The sequence below is a fragment of the Indicator indicator genome, chromosome 20 (assembly GCF_027791375.1).
Source record: "Indicator indicator isolate 239-I01 chromosome 20, UM_Iind_1.1, whole genome shotgun sequence".
Taxonomy (NCBI): Eukaryota; Metazoa; Chordata; class Aves; order Piciformes; family Indicatoridae; genus Indicator; species Indicator indicator.
Window position 1 is genome coordinate 1,120,524 of NC_072029.1, and position 17,782 is coordinate 1,138,305.

The 17,782-nt window shown below is 61.5% G+C and overlaps 1 protein-coding gene across 1 annotated transcript; it reads left to right on the forward strand.

Moving 5' to 3' along the window:
* Positions 1-440: 440 nt before the first annotated feature.
* On the forward strand, positions 441-17,435 carry PTPN23 (protein tyrosine phosphatase non-receptor type 23). The gene is given in 28 exon segments (XM_054389939.1): positions 441-524; positions 2,930-3,004; positions 3,646-3,773; positions 4,912-4,988; positions 5,180-5,229; positions 5,867-5,998; positions 6,404-6,484; positions 6,640-6,771; positions 7,516-7,563; positions 7,761-7,817; positions 8,286-8,344; positions 8,858-8,937; positions 9,128-9,242; positions 9,682-9,747; positions 10,075-10,220; positions 10,728-11,048; positions 11,227-11,381; positions 11,509-11,660; positions 11,966-12,145; positions 12,372-12,839; positions 12,882-14,571; positions 14,872-15,053; positions 15,365-15,469; positions 15,561-15,699; positions 15,798-15,914; positions 15,990-16,302; positions 16,305-16,507; positions 17,379-17,435. Coding segments are annotated over 28 exon segments (5,412 nt in total).
* The last annotated feature ends 347 nt before the right edge of the window (positions 17,436-17,782 follow it).

The following is a 17,782-nucleotide window of genomic DNA, read 5'->3' on the forward strand; positions in this document are numbered from 1 at the left end:
AGGGGTTCCCAAATGGCTCCCAAATAGCTCCCACCTGCCCCCTGTCCTTCCCAGGGCGCAGCCCCAGGCTCCAGCCCAGGCCCGGGACAGGTCGTGGGGCACACCGAGGCCAGCGGGACTACTGGCCAGAGGGTGTTCGCAGGCGAGCCGGGCCCGGCACCGCCCAGGTCCGGTTCCCCTGGGCTTGCACCGGGCCAGTCCGCACGGTCAGAGAGCTAGGCGTCGCTATGGGAACAGCCCTTGCCCCGCCCCTGGGACCAGCTCCTCCCTGTTGTGGAGGAGGGAGGGGCATCGCCATTGGACGGGTCCCATAAGGAGGCGTGGCCGTGGCGCCGGAACAGGCTTGGCTCGCGGGGCCGCTCGAGGACTCGGCTTCCCGTGAGGCTCCGCGTTCACTTCCGGCGTGTGCGGGCGGTTGGTTCCGGCGGGCGCAGACCGGGATGGAGGCCGTGCCCCGCATGCCCATGATCTGGCTCGACCTTAAGGAAGCTGGGGAGTTCGCTTTCAACCCTGCCGTCAAAAAGGTGGAAGGACCGCGCAAGGGGCGGCTGAGGCCCGGAGTGGGGCTCCGGGGAGGGGCGGAAGGGGCCTGGCAGGGAGGGGTGGGCTTGAAGGGGTGGGGAGGGAGAGAAGGGGAATCTGTGAGGAGAATTTGGGGTTGGTGAGGGAGGAGAGGGCTTGGGGTGTGGGGATGGGAGCTGTCAGTGGCTCCGTGAGGGGTATTCAGGGTTTGTGAGGGAGAAGAGTGCTTGGGGAGGAGTCTCTGAGGGGACCTCGGGGCCCCTGAGAAAGGACGAGAGTAACTGAGGGGTGGGAGGCGGGGGTCTGTGAGGGAGAGCTTGAGTTATGCTGAAAAGGGGGTGTGTGAAGCCTGTGAGGGGAGGCGTGCTTGCGGGGGTGGCTGTCGTGGGCTCTGAGGGAGTGTGTGAGGTGGGTGAGAGGATAGCTGGAGGAGTGGGTGAGGCCTGTGAGAGAGGGAAGGGCTTGGACTATGGGGCAGGGGTGTGTCAGTGGCTTTGTGAAGGGTGTCTGGGGTCTATGAGGGAAGTGAGTGCTTTGAAGGTAGGGGAGGAGGAGGGAGGTCTTTGAGGGGAGCTGTGAGCCCTGTGAGGGGAAGGGAGGGCTTGTAGTGTGGAGCAAGGGAGGTGTTAGCGGCTCGATGAGGGTTGTGTGGGGTCTCTGAGGATGAGGAGGGCTTGAGACTGGCTAGAGGGGCTCTGCAGGAGATATTTGGGGTCTGTGAGGGAGGAGAGTTCAAGGGATGTGGGGTAGGGAGACTTCGGGGTCTCTGGGGGGGATGTTTGAGGTGTGCGTGTACCTTGAGAGGGGCCTGGAGGAGCAGGGAGTTAAGGCTGGGGATGGCTGGGCGTCAGGGAGGGTCTGTGTGAAGATGGGGAGGACTGGGGCAGGGCCCTGGGGCGGCTTCTTGGTGTGATGGGGCCGGGAGTGGGGTGCGACCCGACAGATGGCTGCGTGGTGGCACAGGGGGAGCAAGGCCACGAGTGCATCTGTGCTCCTGTTGTCATCCCCAGCCCTTCTGCCTCCTGAGGGGACTCAGCAGCTCCCTACAAGACTGTGCTGCTGGGACGCAGGAGTGTGAGGAGGGGAGAATCGCTGGAGCCTCCCTCCGTGCGTGGGCTCTGGACATGACCTGTCCTTGCTGCCCCAGATTGGTGGCTGCAGGGAAGTGAAGGGCTTAATGAAGCCTCTGTAAACAGGCTCCCCCTCGAAGTGGCGTTTCCTAGTGCCGCCTGCAGATGCAGATCAGGATTTACGGATGTGTAGGGATGAGGATGTTGGGGCCGCTCTCTGGCATTTCTGTCAATATCTGTGTCGGCCCCGCTGGCTTTTGGGGTGCTGAGGGGGGCTGGTGTCCTGTTAGAGGCCGGCAGAGGTGTTAGGTCGGCGGGACCGCCCCCGAGGCGGGAGGAAGGTGCCGCGGGAGCGCGGAGCTGAGTCATGCTGTGCCCGCGGGACAAGGCGCGGCTGGTGGCCGGAGCTGGTGGGGCTGTGGGCCTCGGGGTGACACCCCACGAGGAGCTGTGGCAGAGGGGATGGTGACTTCCAGGCTCCCAGCTGCAAGGGATGGTGACATCACAAAATGGGTGGTTCAGAGGTGTGTGCAGCAGCTGCTGGGGTGGATCAAACCCTCAAGCTGGGAGACAGAGGGGCTGTGGATCCCCAGCTCTCCCCTGTTGCTGCCAGAAAATTTGGATGAATTCCTGCCTGGATTCTTGGAGGATCCCAAGCTGCTTGGGGAGCACTGTGATCTGAGGGATCTTGAGGGAGGTTTGGGGAACTTGGTCCTTCCAGCTCCTTCCATGGTGGTGGGGAGCTCTAACTCATCACCAAGCACCTTCCTCAGGGATGCTGGAACACTTCCGGCCAAGCCCCAGGCCAGCTCCTCTACACAGTGACTGAAGAGCCTCTGGTGGGGTCTGTGGCACTGTGCTGTTCCTCTTTGGCCTGCACTACTCCATTTTGTTTCCCTTTTGGCCCTCGCTGCTGTGAGCTGCCTTCCTGGGCAGCCCCTGATGGTTGGCAAGTGGCTTTGTTTTCATTCTGGGGGATTGGGTGTGAATCCGGAGTGACTTCACTTTGGTGTGTCCTGTTTGCTGCTGGTTCCTCAGGACCTCACACCTACTTGATTCCAGCTTTTCCACCCCACTCCTTGTCCCCAGACTTCTGTCTCTGCAGGACCTTGTGCTCTGGCTTTGTGTGAAGCTGGGGTTCAGCAGGAACTGCCAAGACTTGGAGCTTTTTGGGGAGCAAATGAGCTCTGAACCAGGAAAGCCCCAAACCACTTCATGCTGCCGGACTCGCTGTGGGGATTCTCCCTGGGAAGCTGCTGGTTGTAGCTCCAGTGCTGGGAAGGTGGCTGTGGGTGTTAGACAGGGCCAGGCTCTCATCCCCTCTCTTCCCTCTCCAGTTTGTCCTGAAGAACTATGGGGAGAACCCAGAGAACTACAACGAGGAGCTGCGGAAGCTGGAGCTGCTCCGGCAGGTAAGCTGGGCTCCAGCCTGGCTCACTCCCAGCCCCACCAAGACCTGTGATGCCAAAGTGGAGCTGGTTCATCACCCACTCCATGCTTGAGGACGTGTCTGCTGGCTCCCACCATCTCCCTGCAACAGGAGTTGTGCTGGAGCACTGCTGTGGCTGCTCCTCTTCCTCACCAGTGGCCCATGGGTGAAACTTTTAAGCAGTCTTGGGCTCCCCAGGTGGTTCCAGCTTCCAGGGAGCATGCAGAGGTTGGGTGTTGGGGCTCAGCTGTGTGTGCTTCTGTGTCTGAATTTGGGGGCTTCTGTGTAGAATCCAAGATCCCTGTTGGGTGGAATGAATTGCTTTGTCCACTTGGTGCCTGAGGTCTCCGCAGGGAATAAATCAGGCCTTTGCTCTCAGCTCTGGTGCCCAAATCGCTGTGTTAGTCACTGGGGACATCAGTTTGGGGCTGTTGAGCAGGTCAGAAAGAGCCTCAGCCTCAGATGTGAGTGATGAAACCACCTGAAGATGGTCAGAGACCTTTCCATGGCTCTCCTGCTCTTCTCTTCCTTCTCCCAGCACGGCTTTGCCGTAGCAGTGGGTCCCAGGACACCCATTTATTTTGCTGGGGTGGCTTCCTCCTCCTCTCCTTTCTTCCCTTCCAGAGCGCTATCAACGTGCCCAGGGACTTTGAGGGCTGCAGCACACTGCGGAAGTACTTTGGCCAACTCCACTACCTGCAGAGCCGCATCCCCATGGGTGCTGAGCAGGAGGCAGCTGTCCCCATTGCCTGGTGAGGAGACCTGCCCTGCTGCCTCTCTGTGGGGTTGGCACTCAGCACAGGGTCACACATCACAGGATGTTAGGGGTTGGAAGGGACTTCAGGAGATCATTGAGTCCAAGCCCCCTGCCAGAGCAGGACCAGAGAATCCAGCACAGGTCACACAGGAACACATCCAGATGGGGATGGAAAGGCTCCAGAGAAGGAGACTCCACAACCTCTCTGGGCAGCCTGCTCCAGTGCTCTGTGATCCTCCCAGTGAAAAATCTCCTCCTCATGCTGAGCTCAGCGGGAGCCTCCTGAAATGTTCAGGCAGCTCCAAAGCAGAGTGACTGCTCCCTTTTCCTGTCCCTGTCCTTCATCAGTATTTGATACCTCCTAGACCCAGGAAATCAAGTGGTTTTGCTTGGACTTGCCAGGGCACCACCAAACCCTGGCCCTCAGCACCACATCTCCACAGCTTTGAAACCCCTCCAGGGGTGGGGACTCCACCAGGGATGGGCAGCCTGGGCCAGGCCTGGACAACCCTCAAGGGGAAGAAATTATTCCTCATGTCGAACCTAAACCTCCCCTGAGGCAACTTGAGGCCATTTCCTCTGGTCCTATCACTTGTTCCTTGGGAGAAGAGACCAGCCCCCACCTGGCTCCAGCCTCCTTTCAGGGAGTTGCAGAGAGCCAGGAGGTCTCCCCTCAGCCTCCTTTTCTCCAGGCTCAAAACCCCCAGGTCCCTCAGCTGCTCCTCCCCAGCCCTGTTCTCCAGACCCTTCCCCAGCTCTGTTGCCCTTCTCTGGCCCTGCTCCAGTCCCTCAATGTCCTTCTTGGAGTGAGGGACCCAAAACTGACCCCAGGATTTGAAACCCAGCAGCAGTTCCTGGGTGTCCCTTGGGAAATGATGTCCTGCCCTGGGGATGTCTGAGCCAGCATGGTTGGCTCTGAGGTGGCACCTCAGGTGACAGTGCTGAGGTCTCTGGGGTGGCAGTTTCATGGCTGTGTGTAAATGGTGTCTGGGTGTCAAAGGAGCTCCCACCACCTCCAGCACCTGGGTTTGGGTGAACCCCTGCTGTGAAGCTGGGTGTGTGTCTCCCTGGCCCATGCCCAGAAGCAGCAGTGTCTGCAGCTGCAGTTGAGAGCTGAGTTTCCCTCCTTGCAGGACTGAGATCTTCTCAGGCAAGACAGTGACACATGAAGACATCAAGTATGAGCAGGCCTGCATCCTCTACAACCTGGGTGAGAGAGCAGCTGCCCCTCTTGCTCTGCCTTGCCCCTGAGGGATGTCCTCTGTCCTCCCTCTCCAGCCACTTCCACCTGCAGCTTCCTTGGAGCAGCCAGGCCAGCTGGGAGTCTATGGCCTCCTTGCCACAGGTCTTGGCTGCTGCAGGTGTGGTGAGTGGGGCTAGCAGGGTCTCCTCTCTCCACAGGGGCACTGCACTCCATGCTGGGAGCCATGGACAAGAGAGTGTCTGAGGAGGTAACCATCCCCTGGGCTCTCCCTCTGGCTTTTCTCTCCCTGTGGCTACAGCCAGGAGCTGGTAGTGCTGGGGACTCCACTTCTGGCACCTGGGTGGTCACAGGCATCTCTCACCAGCTCTGGCTGTCTGCTGTGACCCAGGATTGCTGCAGAGTGTTATGAGAGGTCACCTCCCTCATGACTGTGTCCCTTCCTGCCCTGTCACTGCCATCCCTGCTCCAGCAAGGCTCTGCCTGCTTGCTGCACCTTCCACCCTCAGCATGCAGGGCTGGGAGGAGAGAGATCTGACCTAGCCTGGGGAAAGCTCTGAGCTTTTGAGAGCCCCAGAGGCTTCTGGTAGCTGTTTGCAGGGCCTTGGAGCAGCGCAGGGAGCATCTAACCCCTGTTGAATTGGGGTTTCTCACCCTAAGCCTCCCTCTGTGAAAGGAGGTTGCTGCTGCTCCAGTCTGTCTGAATCTCTACAAATTCCTCATGTCCCTCAGGACACTGGGCTGTGTGTGAGAGAACCGTGGAATGCTCTGGGTTGGAAGGGACCTCCAAAGCTCATCCAGTCCAACCCCCTCTGCTGCCAGCAGGAACATCCTCAGCCAGATCATGTTGCCCAGAGCATCTGATGTGTCTCCTCCTGTCCCCTCAGGGCATGAAGGTCTCCTGCACCCATTTCCAGTGTGCTGCTGGTGCCTTCACCTACCTGCGGGATCACTTCCCCCACTCCTACAGCGTGGACATGAGCCACCAGATCCTCAACCTCAACATCAACCTCATGCTGGTAGGATCTGGGCTGCTGCCTCCACTGGGGCACTGCTCACATTGAGGTGGCACCTTGCGGGGAGCTGCTGCTTGACTGGGTGGGAGGGTTGGGTGCTCCCTGTGGAGTCTCAGTGCTTGGAGCCAGGTGGGACAGGAACCCAGAGCTCCATGGGGGCTGTTGTCCATGAGTCTGGGCTGCTGTGGGCATGAGGAGGTCTCTCCTGGGGAGGGAAGGAGGTTTCAGGGGGGAGAGGGAAGGCTCTGGGCTGCTCTGCTGCCCCTGGGGTGGTCCAGGCATCCCTTGGGGCTGGTGTTTACTGGCACCACTCGAGAAAGTGGCTGGAGCTGATGGGTGCTGCCATGGGTTATGGCCTGGATCCAAGGTGTAGGGAAACCACGTTTGTCCCCCTCTTGTCTTGGGCAGGGCCAGGCACAGGAGTGCCTCCTGGAGAAGTCCATGCTGGACAACAGGAAGAGCTTCCTCGTGGCCCGGATCAGTGCCCAGGTGAGCACCTGGGCACCTCCTGCTGTGCTGAGCTCTGGCTGCTTCTGCCCCAGCGTTTGCTGGTGCTGGTGAAGGCTCCTTTCCCTCGTTGCTCACAGTTCCACCTAGGATCTGGACCTCAGGGAGGTTTCCAGCACCCATCCCTCTCTCCATAGGTGGTGGATTACTACAAGGAGGCCTGCCGGGCACTGGAGAACTCAGAGACAGCCTCACTGCTGGGCAAGATCCAGAAGGACTGGAAGAAACTGGTGCAGATGAAAATCTATTATTTTGCTGCTGTGGCCCATGTGAGTGGCAAGATCAACTTGGGGTTGCTGCTGGACTGTGCTGGGGGGGGGTGACCTGCCCTTTGCTCCACCCTGGGCTGGGCTCCTCATAGAATCATAGAATGGTAAGGGTAGGAAGGGGCCACCCAGTCCAACCCCCCTGTCAGAACAGGGGCATCCATGGCAGGTCACACAGGAACACGTCCAGGTGGCTTTGGAATCCCTTCAGAGAAGGAGATTCCACAACCTCTCTGGGCAGCCTGGGACAGGGCTCCAACACCCTCACAGCTAAAAATTTCTCCTTGTGCTGAGGTGGAACCTCCTGGGTTCCAGTTTGTATCCATTGCCCCTTGTCCTATCACAGGACATCACTGAAAAGAGCCTGGCCCCTTCCTCCTGGCAGCCACCCTGCAGATACTTACAAACCTTGATAAGACCTCTTCTCAGTCTTCTCCAGACTAGCCAGCCCCAGGGCTCTCAGCCTTTCCTTGTCACACAGATGTTCCAGTCCCTTCATCATCTTCATAGCCTCCTTTGGACACTCTCTAGCATTTCCCTGTCCCCCTTGAACTGGGGAGCCTGGAACTGGACCCAGTACTCCAGATGTGGTCTCCCCAGGGCAGGGAAGAGGGGGAGGAGAACCTCCCTTGACCCCCTGTGGAGCCACACCACAACCAGCAAAGGGGCTGTGGCCACTCTGAGGTTTTCTTGGCCATTTCAAAGGGCCAGGGGGCTCTGACACCACCCTTCTGTGTTTTCTTGCAGCTGCATATGGGAAAGCAGGCTGAGGAGCAGCAGAAGTTTGGGGAGAGGGTAAGCAGAGCCTTGCCAGCCCTTCTCAGCCCAGCTAGGCTCCCAGCAGGGTCCTTCCCTGGGGGGAAGGATGAGGTTCAAGAGGACTTGAGTGTGTCACTGCCTCCTGCTGTATGAAGTTGTGGCCCTCAGGGACTGGTGGTGGTGGTCCTGGGCACCTGCTTCTATGGCAGCCCTAATTCCTGCTCTCTTTGCAGGTCATCTACTTCCAGAGTGCTCTGGATAAACTCAACGAAGCCATCAAGCTGGCAAAGGTTTGTTCCCACTCCATCTGGTGGAGCAGTAACTGGGTTTGGGATGCCAGGCTGGGAAGATGTGAACCTGTGGCAGTTCAAAATCTTCTGTGCCATTCAGGAGCTTGACAAACCTCTGGTGGCTTCCCTCTGGGATATCCTGCCAAGCCCAAGGCTCTGGTGTCTCCTGGCTGCTTGGTCTAGCAGGGCTATATGGGTTTGGTGAGAACCACTCAGGGACACATTGGCAGCTCTGGAAGGGTGTTGGCTGTGCCACTTTGGTGTTGGTGCTGTGAGGACAGTGTAAAGCTTGGACATGGAGGATCTGGGGCTGTCTCCAGCCATCCTGGTTCCTCCTTGGGGCACAAGGAGAGCTTGTGGGGCTGACTCAGCTGCTGCTGGCTACTGGGCACTCTGGGGCTGTGACCAGGGCTGCTGGGCCAGTGATGCCTGTTCCTTGCCTGCTGTGACTTGCTCTGGTTTCTACAGGGGCAGCCAGAAACCATCCAGGAAGCCCTGAGATTCACCATGGATGTCATTGGTGGCAAGTGAGTCCTTGCACTGGGCATCTCCTGACCTTATGTCATTTCTCTGTGGGTCAGAAGTGCCTGGTGGAGCCTGAAGAGCATCCTCAGTGTCCCCACAGCATGCAGAGCTGAGCACTCTGACCTGCTTGAGGCTCTGGGGATGTGGGAGCTGCGTTTTGCTCTCCCCAGGGTGATCCTGAGGGATTCAGGACCTGACCCTGGGCAATGGGCATCAACTTGAACATGGGAAGTTGCATCTAAATGTGGAGGAACTTCTTCACTTTGAGGGTGGCAGAGCACTGGAAGAGGCTGCCCAGATAGGTGGTGCAGGCTCCATCTCTGGGGGCATTCCAAACACTGGGATGTGTACCTGTGTGACCTTCCCTAGGTGCCTCTGCCTTGGCAGGGGATTGGACTTGATCTCCAGAGGTGGCTTCCAACCCCCAGCATGCTATGATTCTGTGAGCATGCTATGAGCTGAAGGAGCCAGGGGTTCCATCTGCTTCTCACCAGCACCTCCCTGCTCCTTCCTAGGTACAACTCAGCCAAAAAGGACAATGACTTCATCTACCACGAGGCTGTGCCTGCGCTGGACACCCTGCAGTCTGTGAAAGGTGAGCAGGGGCACTGCCAGCTCCTGATGGCAGAGGGACACATGAGGTGAATCCACAAGGCTCTGGGACCCTCAGGGCTGGCAGAGCTTTGTGGTCTCCAGGGATCTGCTAGCAGTGAAGGTGCTGAGCAGGAGGATGTGTGGCAGGAATCCCTGGGGGGTTCAGCCAGTGCTGGTGTGTTTGCCCCCAGGTGCCCCGCTGGTCAAAGCCCTCCCAGTCAACCCCACGGATCCAGCTGTTACTGGCCCAGACATCTTTGCCAAACTGGTGCCCATGGCTGCCCATGAGGCCTCTTCCCTCTACAGGTGAGTCCTGGGCTGTGGAGTAGGCACAGGACAGCCATGGACACAGAGCTTGGGGCATACCAAGCTCAACAAGGAGCCCCCAGCCCAGCCTCTCCATGAGCTGGTTGGGAACCAAGCACTCAAGATCTGACTCGATGTGGCCCTGGGCAGCCTGATCTAGTTGGAGGTGTCCCTTTTGACTGCAACAGGGTTGGACAAGATGCCCTTTGAGGGTCCCTTCCAACCCAGTGCAATCTGTGGATCTGTGAAACCAGCTATGGTGGTTTCCTTGGAGAGACACCACCAGCCCCTGTGTGTGGCTTCATGGGGACAGCAGCTGGAGCTGCTGCAAAGGGCCTGGGGATGGAGGAGACTCCAGCCCATCCCCTGGTGGCTCAGGGGTGGGGGCTTCTCAAGCCCTGTCACAGCACTGAAGGATGTCTGTTCTCCTCCATGGCAGTGAGGAGAAGGCCAAGCTGCTGAGGGATGTGATGGCCAAGATCGAAGCCAAGAACGAAGTGCTGGAGTACGTGTGAGCTCTGCCTGACCTTGGGTCCTGGCTTCTTCCTGCCCAGGGCCACCTTCTGGGCTCCCTCTGTCCCCACTGTCCCCACCCCTGCACCAGTGGGGGCACAGACATCCCCAATCTGTCCCCCACAAACTGGGACTTGACCCCAGCAGCTTCCAGTCCCAGTGACTGATCCCCACATTCCCTTTGCTGAGGTCCCTGGAGGTGATCCTGCAGTGCTGGCCCCAGTGCTGGCCATGATTTGGAGTGGGATGGACCTGCAGGGAGAGGGAGGTAGAGGAGGTTCTCCCTACTGCTCAGGGACTTGTTCTCTCCCACCTGCAGCCAGTTCATGGACTCCATGCAGCTGGACCCAGAGACTGTGGACAACTTGGACATGTACAGCCACATCCCCCCCATCCTGATGGAGAAGTGTGCTGCGCTCAGTGTGCGCCCCGACACCATCAAGAACCTCGTCCAGTCCATGCAGGGTGAGACAGGGACCTGGGGGGGGTGCTGGGCATGGGAAGGATCTAGAGCCAGGAGTCTTGTGAGGAGCAGCTGGGAGACCTGGGATTGTTCAGCCTGGAGAAGAGGCTGAGGGAAGACCTTCTGGCTCTCTGCAACTCCCTGACAGGAGGCTGGAGCCAGGTGGGGGTTGGTCTTTTCTCCCAAGGAACAAGGGACAGGACCAGAGGAAATGGCCTCAAGTTGCCCCAGGGGAGGTTTAGGGTGGACATGAGGAACAGTATCTTGTCCTTGAGGGTTGTCAAGTCCTGTACCAGGCTGCCCAGGGCAGTGGTGCAGTCCCCACCCCTGGAGGGGTGTGGAGATGTGGTGCTGAGGGCCATGGGTTAGCGGTGCCCTGGCAGTGCTGGGTTAAGGGTTGGACTTGGCTGAGCTTAAAGGTCTCCTCCAACCTCAGAGATTCCATGAGGCAGGCAGGGGCCTGGAGAGCTTCTGGCAGGTGGTGGTTCAGCTTTTTCCCTCCCCTCCAGTGCTCTCTGGGGTCTTCACCGACGTAGAGGCTTCCCTGAAGGAGATCCGAGACCTTCTCGAGGAGGATGAGGCTCAGGAGCAGAAGCTGCAGGAGCTCCTTGGGAAGGTCCCAGCACCCCAGGGGTCACCGCCAGTGCCGTCCCCAGGGCTGGCTGAGGTCAGCAAGGAGTGCTCCAAGTACCTGGAGGTGCATGAGAAGGCAAGCTTCACCAACACCGAGCTCCACAAGGCCATGAACCTGCACATCAGCAACCTCCGCCTGCTCAGCAGCCCTCTGGAGCAGGTCCGCGCCGCACTGCCCTCCCCCTCCTTGACTGAAGGTGAGGCAGGGGGGCCTGGCCTGGCCCCAGAAACATGGACAAAATGGGGTCATGGTGTGGGGGCAGAGCAGGCAGAGGCCTGGTCACCACCCCGGGAAATGCCTGGGTGTGCCAGGACGAGGCGCACGTACCCCCGGGCTGGCTCTTTACCCCCGGGGTGCCCTCCCTGTGCTCCCAGATGACAAGCAGGTGCTGCAGAACCTGAAGAGGATCCTGGCCAAGGTGCAGGAGATGAGGGACCAGCGGACGTCCCTGGAGCAGCAGCTGCGTGAGATGATCCAGAAGGATGACATCACCACCTCGCTGGTCACCACCGACCGCTCTGAGATGAAGGTGGGTGCCGGCTGCCGGCTCTGGGGACACCTCCTTTGCGTGCTGCACGTCCCAATCAGGCTGCAGTAAGTGCTCTGCCCTTTCCCAACCTCTCCCTAGCCCCTCAGGTTCTTGCTTTCCTTGTCAGAAACTCTTTGAGGAGCAGCTGAAGAAGTACGACCAGATCAAGGTGTACCTGGAGCAGAACCTGGCTGCTCAGGAGAACGTCCTGAAGGCCCTGACAGATGCCAACGTCAAGTACGCAGCTGTGCGCAAGGTCCTGGCTGAGGTGGAGCACAAGTGAGTGCTGTGTGGGGCTGGATGGGGTCAGGACAGTGGGGAGAGGGTGCCCTGGCTGGGTCTAGGTGCATGGGAACAGCCTTCACTCCACCCCAAGGAGAGGTGTGGGGTCACTACTGGCTTCTCTAGTGAAGGGATGTGGGGCCATACACAGCCTTGTCATGTCCTGTGGCCCAGAGGCCACTGGTGGCTGTTTGTCCTTCAGCAGTATCGATCTCAGGTGGGTTCCTTGGGTCCTAGGAGTAGGGACACCCACTTTTAGCCTGGTGTTACATCTCTGCTCAACCCCTTTGCCCTGTCTCCAGGTGGAACACAACTGTTCAGACCTTGGTGGCCTCCTATGAAGCCTATGAGGACCTGATGAAGAAATCCCAGGAGGGGAAGGACTTTTACACCGACCTGGAAGGGAAAGCAGCCAAGCTGCTGGAGAAGGCCAGGGCTGCCTGCCAAGCTGCTGAGGCCAACAGACAGCAGATCTTGGAGAAGTAGGTGGTGCTGGGCCTGCTGTGGAGCCACACACCTGGGCTGCAGGGGTGGGGGTGGTGTGACACTCCTGGGGAGGTGGGGAAGCACCTTCAGGTGATCTGGGCTGTGGCTGGAGGCTTTGGTGTCACCACGGTGCCTGAGGGGGCAGTGGTGGGCAGCGCCCGCCTGGGGCCTGCCAGGTGCCGGTGGCCCTGTGCTGAGCCCCACTGCTCCTCACCCTGGCAGGGAGATGAAGAAGCAGCCACCCCCTCGGCCCACGGCCCCCAAGCCCCTGCAGAAGAAGCAGCTGGAGCTGGAAGCCAGCAGGGGGCTGGACCCCAGCGAGCTGCCGCTGGGCTCTCTGGTGCTGTCAGAGCTGCCGGAGGAACTGCGGAGCCTGCCCCCCGATGTGCTGGCCGGGCACCTGGCACGCCTGTCACCCCCCTCCCTGGCTGCCCTCACCCTCAACCCGGCCCTGGCCCCCGGCCCACAGCCCCCTGAGCCCTTCCTGGCCAGCGCCCCTCTGCCGCCCTTTGCTCCTGCCCGCTTCCCAGGGAACCCCTCCCTCCCTGGGCATTACCGGCTGCCGGTGGCACCTGCCTCCGTGCCAGGCACCTTCCCAGCCCCACTCCTCCAGCCCTCTGCCCCACAGGCAACTGGGCCTGCCCCCATCTCAGCTGCTGCCTCCCAGCTCTTCCCGGCTGCCTCACTGATGCAGGCCCCGGTGCAGCCCAGCACGGTTCCGGTGCAGCACAGCGCAGCCCCAGTGCAGCCAGGCTTCATGGGGCCCCATGTGCTTCCTGCCCGCTCATCCCCACAGCATGGCCCTGGCCCTGGCCCCGGCCCTGGCCCCAGCTCTGCTCCCACTGCCTCCTATGGCCTAGGCCAGCCCAGGGTGCCTGCACCCAGCCCCCTCAGACCCCCTGCCCTTGGACCAGCAGCACCCATGGGTGCCCAGCCACCGCTGCGTGCCCCTGAACTGCCTGCAGGCCCCCGGCCAGCCACCACCACTGTGGACAGCATCCAGGCTCCCATCTCAAGCTGCACTGCTCCCCCCAGGGCCCCTGGCCCCTTCCTGGCCCCACAGCGCCCAGGGATGACCCCAGCCACCTTGCCCTATGCCCAGGGACGGCTGCAGCCCTTTGGGCGGCCACCTCAGCCCCCCTTCCCTCTTGGGCAGCAGCCCCACACCTTCACCTCTACAGCGCAGCTGCAGCCTGGCATGGAGGTGCCCACTCAGGCCCAGGGTCCCCAGCAGTACCCCCCAGCCCCCTTCATGCCCCCAAGCAGAGCCCAGGTCCCACTGCCCTTCCAGATGCCCCCCCAGGCCCAGTTTGCCCAGTTCAGTGGCCCAGGGGGGCAGCTGCCTCCACCAGCCTCAGGGCAGCCCCCCTTGCCCCCACAGCTTTACCAGCTCCCAGGGCAGGACAAGTTGCCCCCTCAGGGTCTTGCCCCACAGACGGGAACCCTGCCCTTCCAGAGAGCCCCCTGCCCAAGTGGCCCCCCCGCACAGCCCCTGCACTGTACCATGCTGGGGGGGCTGCAGATGGTGCCCACCTGCTCCCCTGCTCTGCCGTTCTGCCCCAGCCCTGCTCCCCCCAGCAGCCAAATGCCCCCTGGGACAATGGCCATAGGCCCCCCTCCACCTACCCCAGCCAGCCAAGCTGCCCCCCACCACATCACCCCCTCACCCAGCCCTGGCCTGGGCCAGCTGCCAGGCACAGTAATGGTCCAGGGCCCCCTGGTTCCCTCGCCAGCCCCCTCCCCACAGCCAGCCTTGCCCATGCAGCCCCCCGCGCTGGTGCCAGGCTCCGGCAGCATGCCCCAGAGGCCACCACCCTCGCTGACGCCACGTGAAGCCTCCTTCCAGCGGCAGAGCTCCTCCACTGATGACCTCCTGTCCTCCAGCCCCGAGAGCCAGCACGGCGGCTCCAAGGCAGCCGTGGGGCTGCTGCAGCCCACCAAGGCAGATGCTAAGGAGGGGCAGAAGCCCAAAGCTCTGCAGCTGATCGAGGACGATCCCTACAAGAAGCCGGAGCGCGTCCTGCGGCTGCTGGCCGAGCTGGAGCACTTCCGGGGGCTGGTGGAGAGGCTGGAGCGGCCTGGGCAGGGCGGCAGTGCCGCCGAGCTGGACCTGCTCTGGAAGGAGCTGCAGGAGGCGCAGGAGAGGGACGCGCGGCAGCTGTCCATCGCCATCGCCCGCTGCTACTCCATGAAGAACCGGCACCAGGACATCATGCCCTACGATCGCAACCGCGTGCTGCTGCGCTCGGGCAAGGACGACTACATCAACGCCAGCAGGGTGGAGGACCTCTCACCCTACTGCCCCTCCATCATCGCCACCCAGGCTCCGCTGCTGGGCACCGCCGCTGACTTCTGGCTGATGATCTATGAGCAGAAGGTCTCCGTCATTGTCATGCTGGTGTCGGAGCAGGAGCTGGACAAGGTAGGACCTGCCCTGGACAGGTGCTGGCTCCTTGCAGTTGGTTGGGGCTGGTGGGGTGCTCTGCCCCAGCCCTGCTCCTGCCAACAGCCAAATGCTCCCCCCGGGTGCATGGCTGTGGAGCTGGTTGGGACAGGGCTCCTTGCCCTTCCTTGTGCCTTGATGTCACCCTGTAGCAGCTCCAGGCCTTGATGAGGGAGAGGAGAGGCCCCTGGGGAGGTGGTCATGGTGGTAGCCCTGGCTGGGGTGCTGGGGGCACGGGGGGAGCTGTCTGACTGGTGCCCCCTTCCCTTCCCACAGCAGAAGGTGCTGCGGTACTTTCCCCCCGAGCGGGGCCAGCCCATGGTGCAGGGGGCGGTCACCCTTGTGCTCACCAGCCTGAAGGTCACCCCCACCCACACAGAGAGGATGATCACCCTGCAGTACCGTGACCAGAGCCTCAAGCGCACCGTTGTCCATCTCCAGTTCACCTCCTGGCCAGAGCTGTATGGCCCTGGGGGACGCTGGGAGGACTATGGGGCAGGGCCGGCGGGGGGTGGCCTGCTGCAGCTGGGGAGGGTGGAAGGGTCCCATGGTGGCTCTTCATCTGTTCATGGGGACCTAAGAGCTCCAAACCCCATGTGGGGAGGTCCCATGAGTGCTCTTTGCCTGCTGGTAGGCACCTCCATGCTCTAACCCCCATGTGGGGAGGGGGTGTGGAGTAGCACTGCCCCTCTCGGGGGGGGGGAGGGGGGGAGGGGAGGGGAGTTTGAGGGTGGAACCCCCACCCCAATAACTGTCTTTCACCCCCTCTCAGGGGTCTGCCTGAGAGCAAGGGGAGCCTCCTGCACTTCATCCAGGAGGTCCATGGCCACTACCTGCACCAGCGCCCGCTCCACACCCCCATTGTGGTGCACTGCAGGTAAGCAGGGGCTGGGGGAGGCAGCTCCTGGGGGGGTGCACCCCCCTCCATGGGGCCTATCACAGCTTTGGGCTCGGGGGTCTCTCTGCAGCTCTGGGGTAGGCCGCACTGGGGCCTTCTGCCTGCTCTATGCTGCCATGCAGGAGGTGGAGGCAGGCAACAGCATCCCTGAGCTGGGCCTACTGGTGCAGCGGCTGCGGCAGCAGCGCAAGCACATGCTGCAGGAGAAGGTACTGGTGTCTGGGTGGGGCTGGGGAAGGGGCTGAAGCCCCTGCCCTGGGTCTGGGGGATGCTACGGAGGCGGTCACCCTGCCCTTCTCCCTTGCAGCTCCACCTGAAGTTCTGCTATGAGGCCGTCCTGCTGCACGCTGAGCAGGTGCTGCACCGCCATGGCATGGGTGCTGCCCCTGCCCTCCCCAAGGCCACCAACAGTGCATCCCCCAAGGTGGGTGCAGGGCTTGGGGGTGGTGCAAGTGGGGAGCCCCCCACCGCGAGGGCTGATGAGGCCTTTCTCCCACAGCTCTACTCCAACCAGGACCCTCAGGACCTGGTGCTGGGGGGAGACATGCCCATCAGCTCCATCCAGGCCACCATTGCCAAGCTGAGCATCAAGCCCGGGGGGGCAGGGGGGGAGCTGGATCCTGCCCCTCTGCCTGAGGGGGCGGAGGCCACGGTACTGCCAGATGGGCTGATGGATGGGGGGGCCCCCCCTGAGCCCTCCCCACCGTCACCACCACTGCCAGAGCTTCCCACTGACACCCCCACCACCAACCACGTAGCAGCTGAGAGCCCAGAGGCCCCGGGCGGGGAATCGGTGGCCCCCCCAGCTGCCCCTTCCTCCTCCCTGGAGCTGCTGGCCTCCCTCACCCCCGAGGCCTTCAGCCTGGACACCTCCCTCAAGGGCAAGCAGCGGATGAACAAACAGAACTTTCTGCAGGCACAGACGGGTGAGGGGCTGCGGGGCCCCCGGCCCAGTGATGACCCCCTCAGCATGCTCGACCCCCTCTGGACACTCAACAAGACATGAGGGGAGGGAGAGTGGGCTGTGTCCCCCTGGAGCCTCCCACCCGTCCCAGCCCTACAGCCCTGCCCTCCCCACTTTGGGGCTGGGAACAGCCCGGGGCAGTTGGGACAGCCTCAGGGGAGCTCGGGGGGTGTTTCTGCCTTCCCTGTGCCCCCCACCCCAGCCCCTCTCCTTTGTACAGGTGGCTGCTGTTTGACTCTACTTAGAACTGACTTTTTCAGCTCTTTGCTACTAAAATAAAGAGAATTTGATCTGCAGCAGCGCTGGTGGGGAGGGGCAGGCAGAGGCAGGCTGGGGTTAGTTGCATTTACTGGGGGTCCTGGGACACATTATAAAACACAATCTGGTACAAAAAGCGTCCCCTGTACCGTACAAAGCGGACAGCTGGGCTAAGGCCACCCGAGGCAGAGGCAACGGGAGGTGGAGGGGGAAGGTTAAAATGAAAAAAATGAGGGGCTGCCTTCCCCCCCCCCCCCAACACACACCCCAGGGAGTGCCCAGGCCTTCGGTCCCCTCCACAGCACCACCTCTGCAATCAGCAGGGTTGGGTTAATGGCATTGGCCATGACTTGAGGGTCAAGAGGGCTGAGGATGGACACCCTGAGGTCGTGCACCCCCCTCCCCCCCCCCCAGGGTTTGTATCCCACCTGCCCTGCCCAGGGCTGCAGCAGGGTGCTGTAGTGCAACTGGGCAGGGGAGCTCAGACCGCCCCCCCCCCCCCCCCTAATCCTGGCCTCTGGGGGTGCCACCAGCTGTGGCAGGGCCCTTTGGTCCCACTGTGTCCCACCCCACCCCAAGGACCTTTCTTCTCCCCAGTCCCTGGTGGGAGGATGGGAGCTAGGGCTTCCAGCCCCCTCCTGACCTGAGACAAGCCTCCTCTTGGAGGAGGAGGAGGAGGAGGAGGAGGAGGAGGGTGGTGCTATTGCTGCAAACTGGGTGTAGGAGGAAGCCAGGCCTGGGCCTGGGGGGGATGCTGCTGCCTGCTCTCCTGCCACAATAAATAACTATTTACAGCAGATAAATAAATAGGGCAGGGGGCTGCTGTGGCACGGAGGCACCCTGCCTGTGCCCTAAGGCATGTGAAGGCCAAGCCAAGTGCCCAGCTGGGGGGCAGCCCTGTCCTGGCAGGAGCCAGTGCCACCATGCTGAGAGCGAGCCAAGGGGCTACAGCCAGCCTGTGGTGAACACTGATCAGTGCCAGGGCCAGCAGCTCCTCTCAGGGTGTGCCAGGCTGTTCTGTGTGCCCTGGTCTGGGATGGCCACCACAGAGTCTCCCCCTGTGAAGGTGG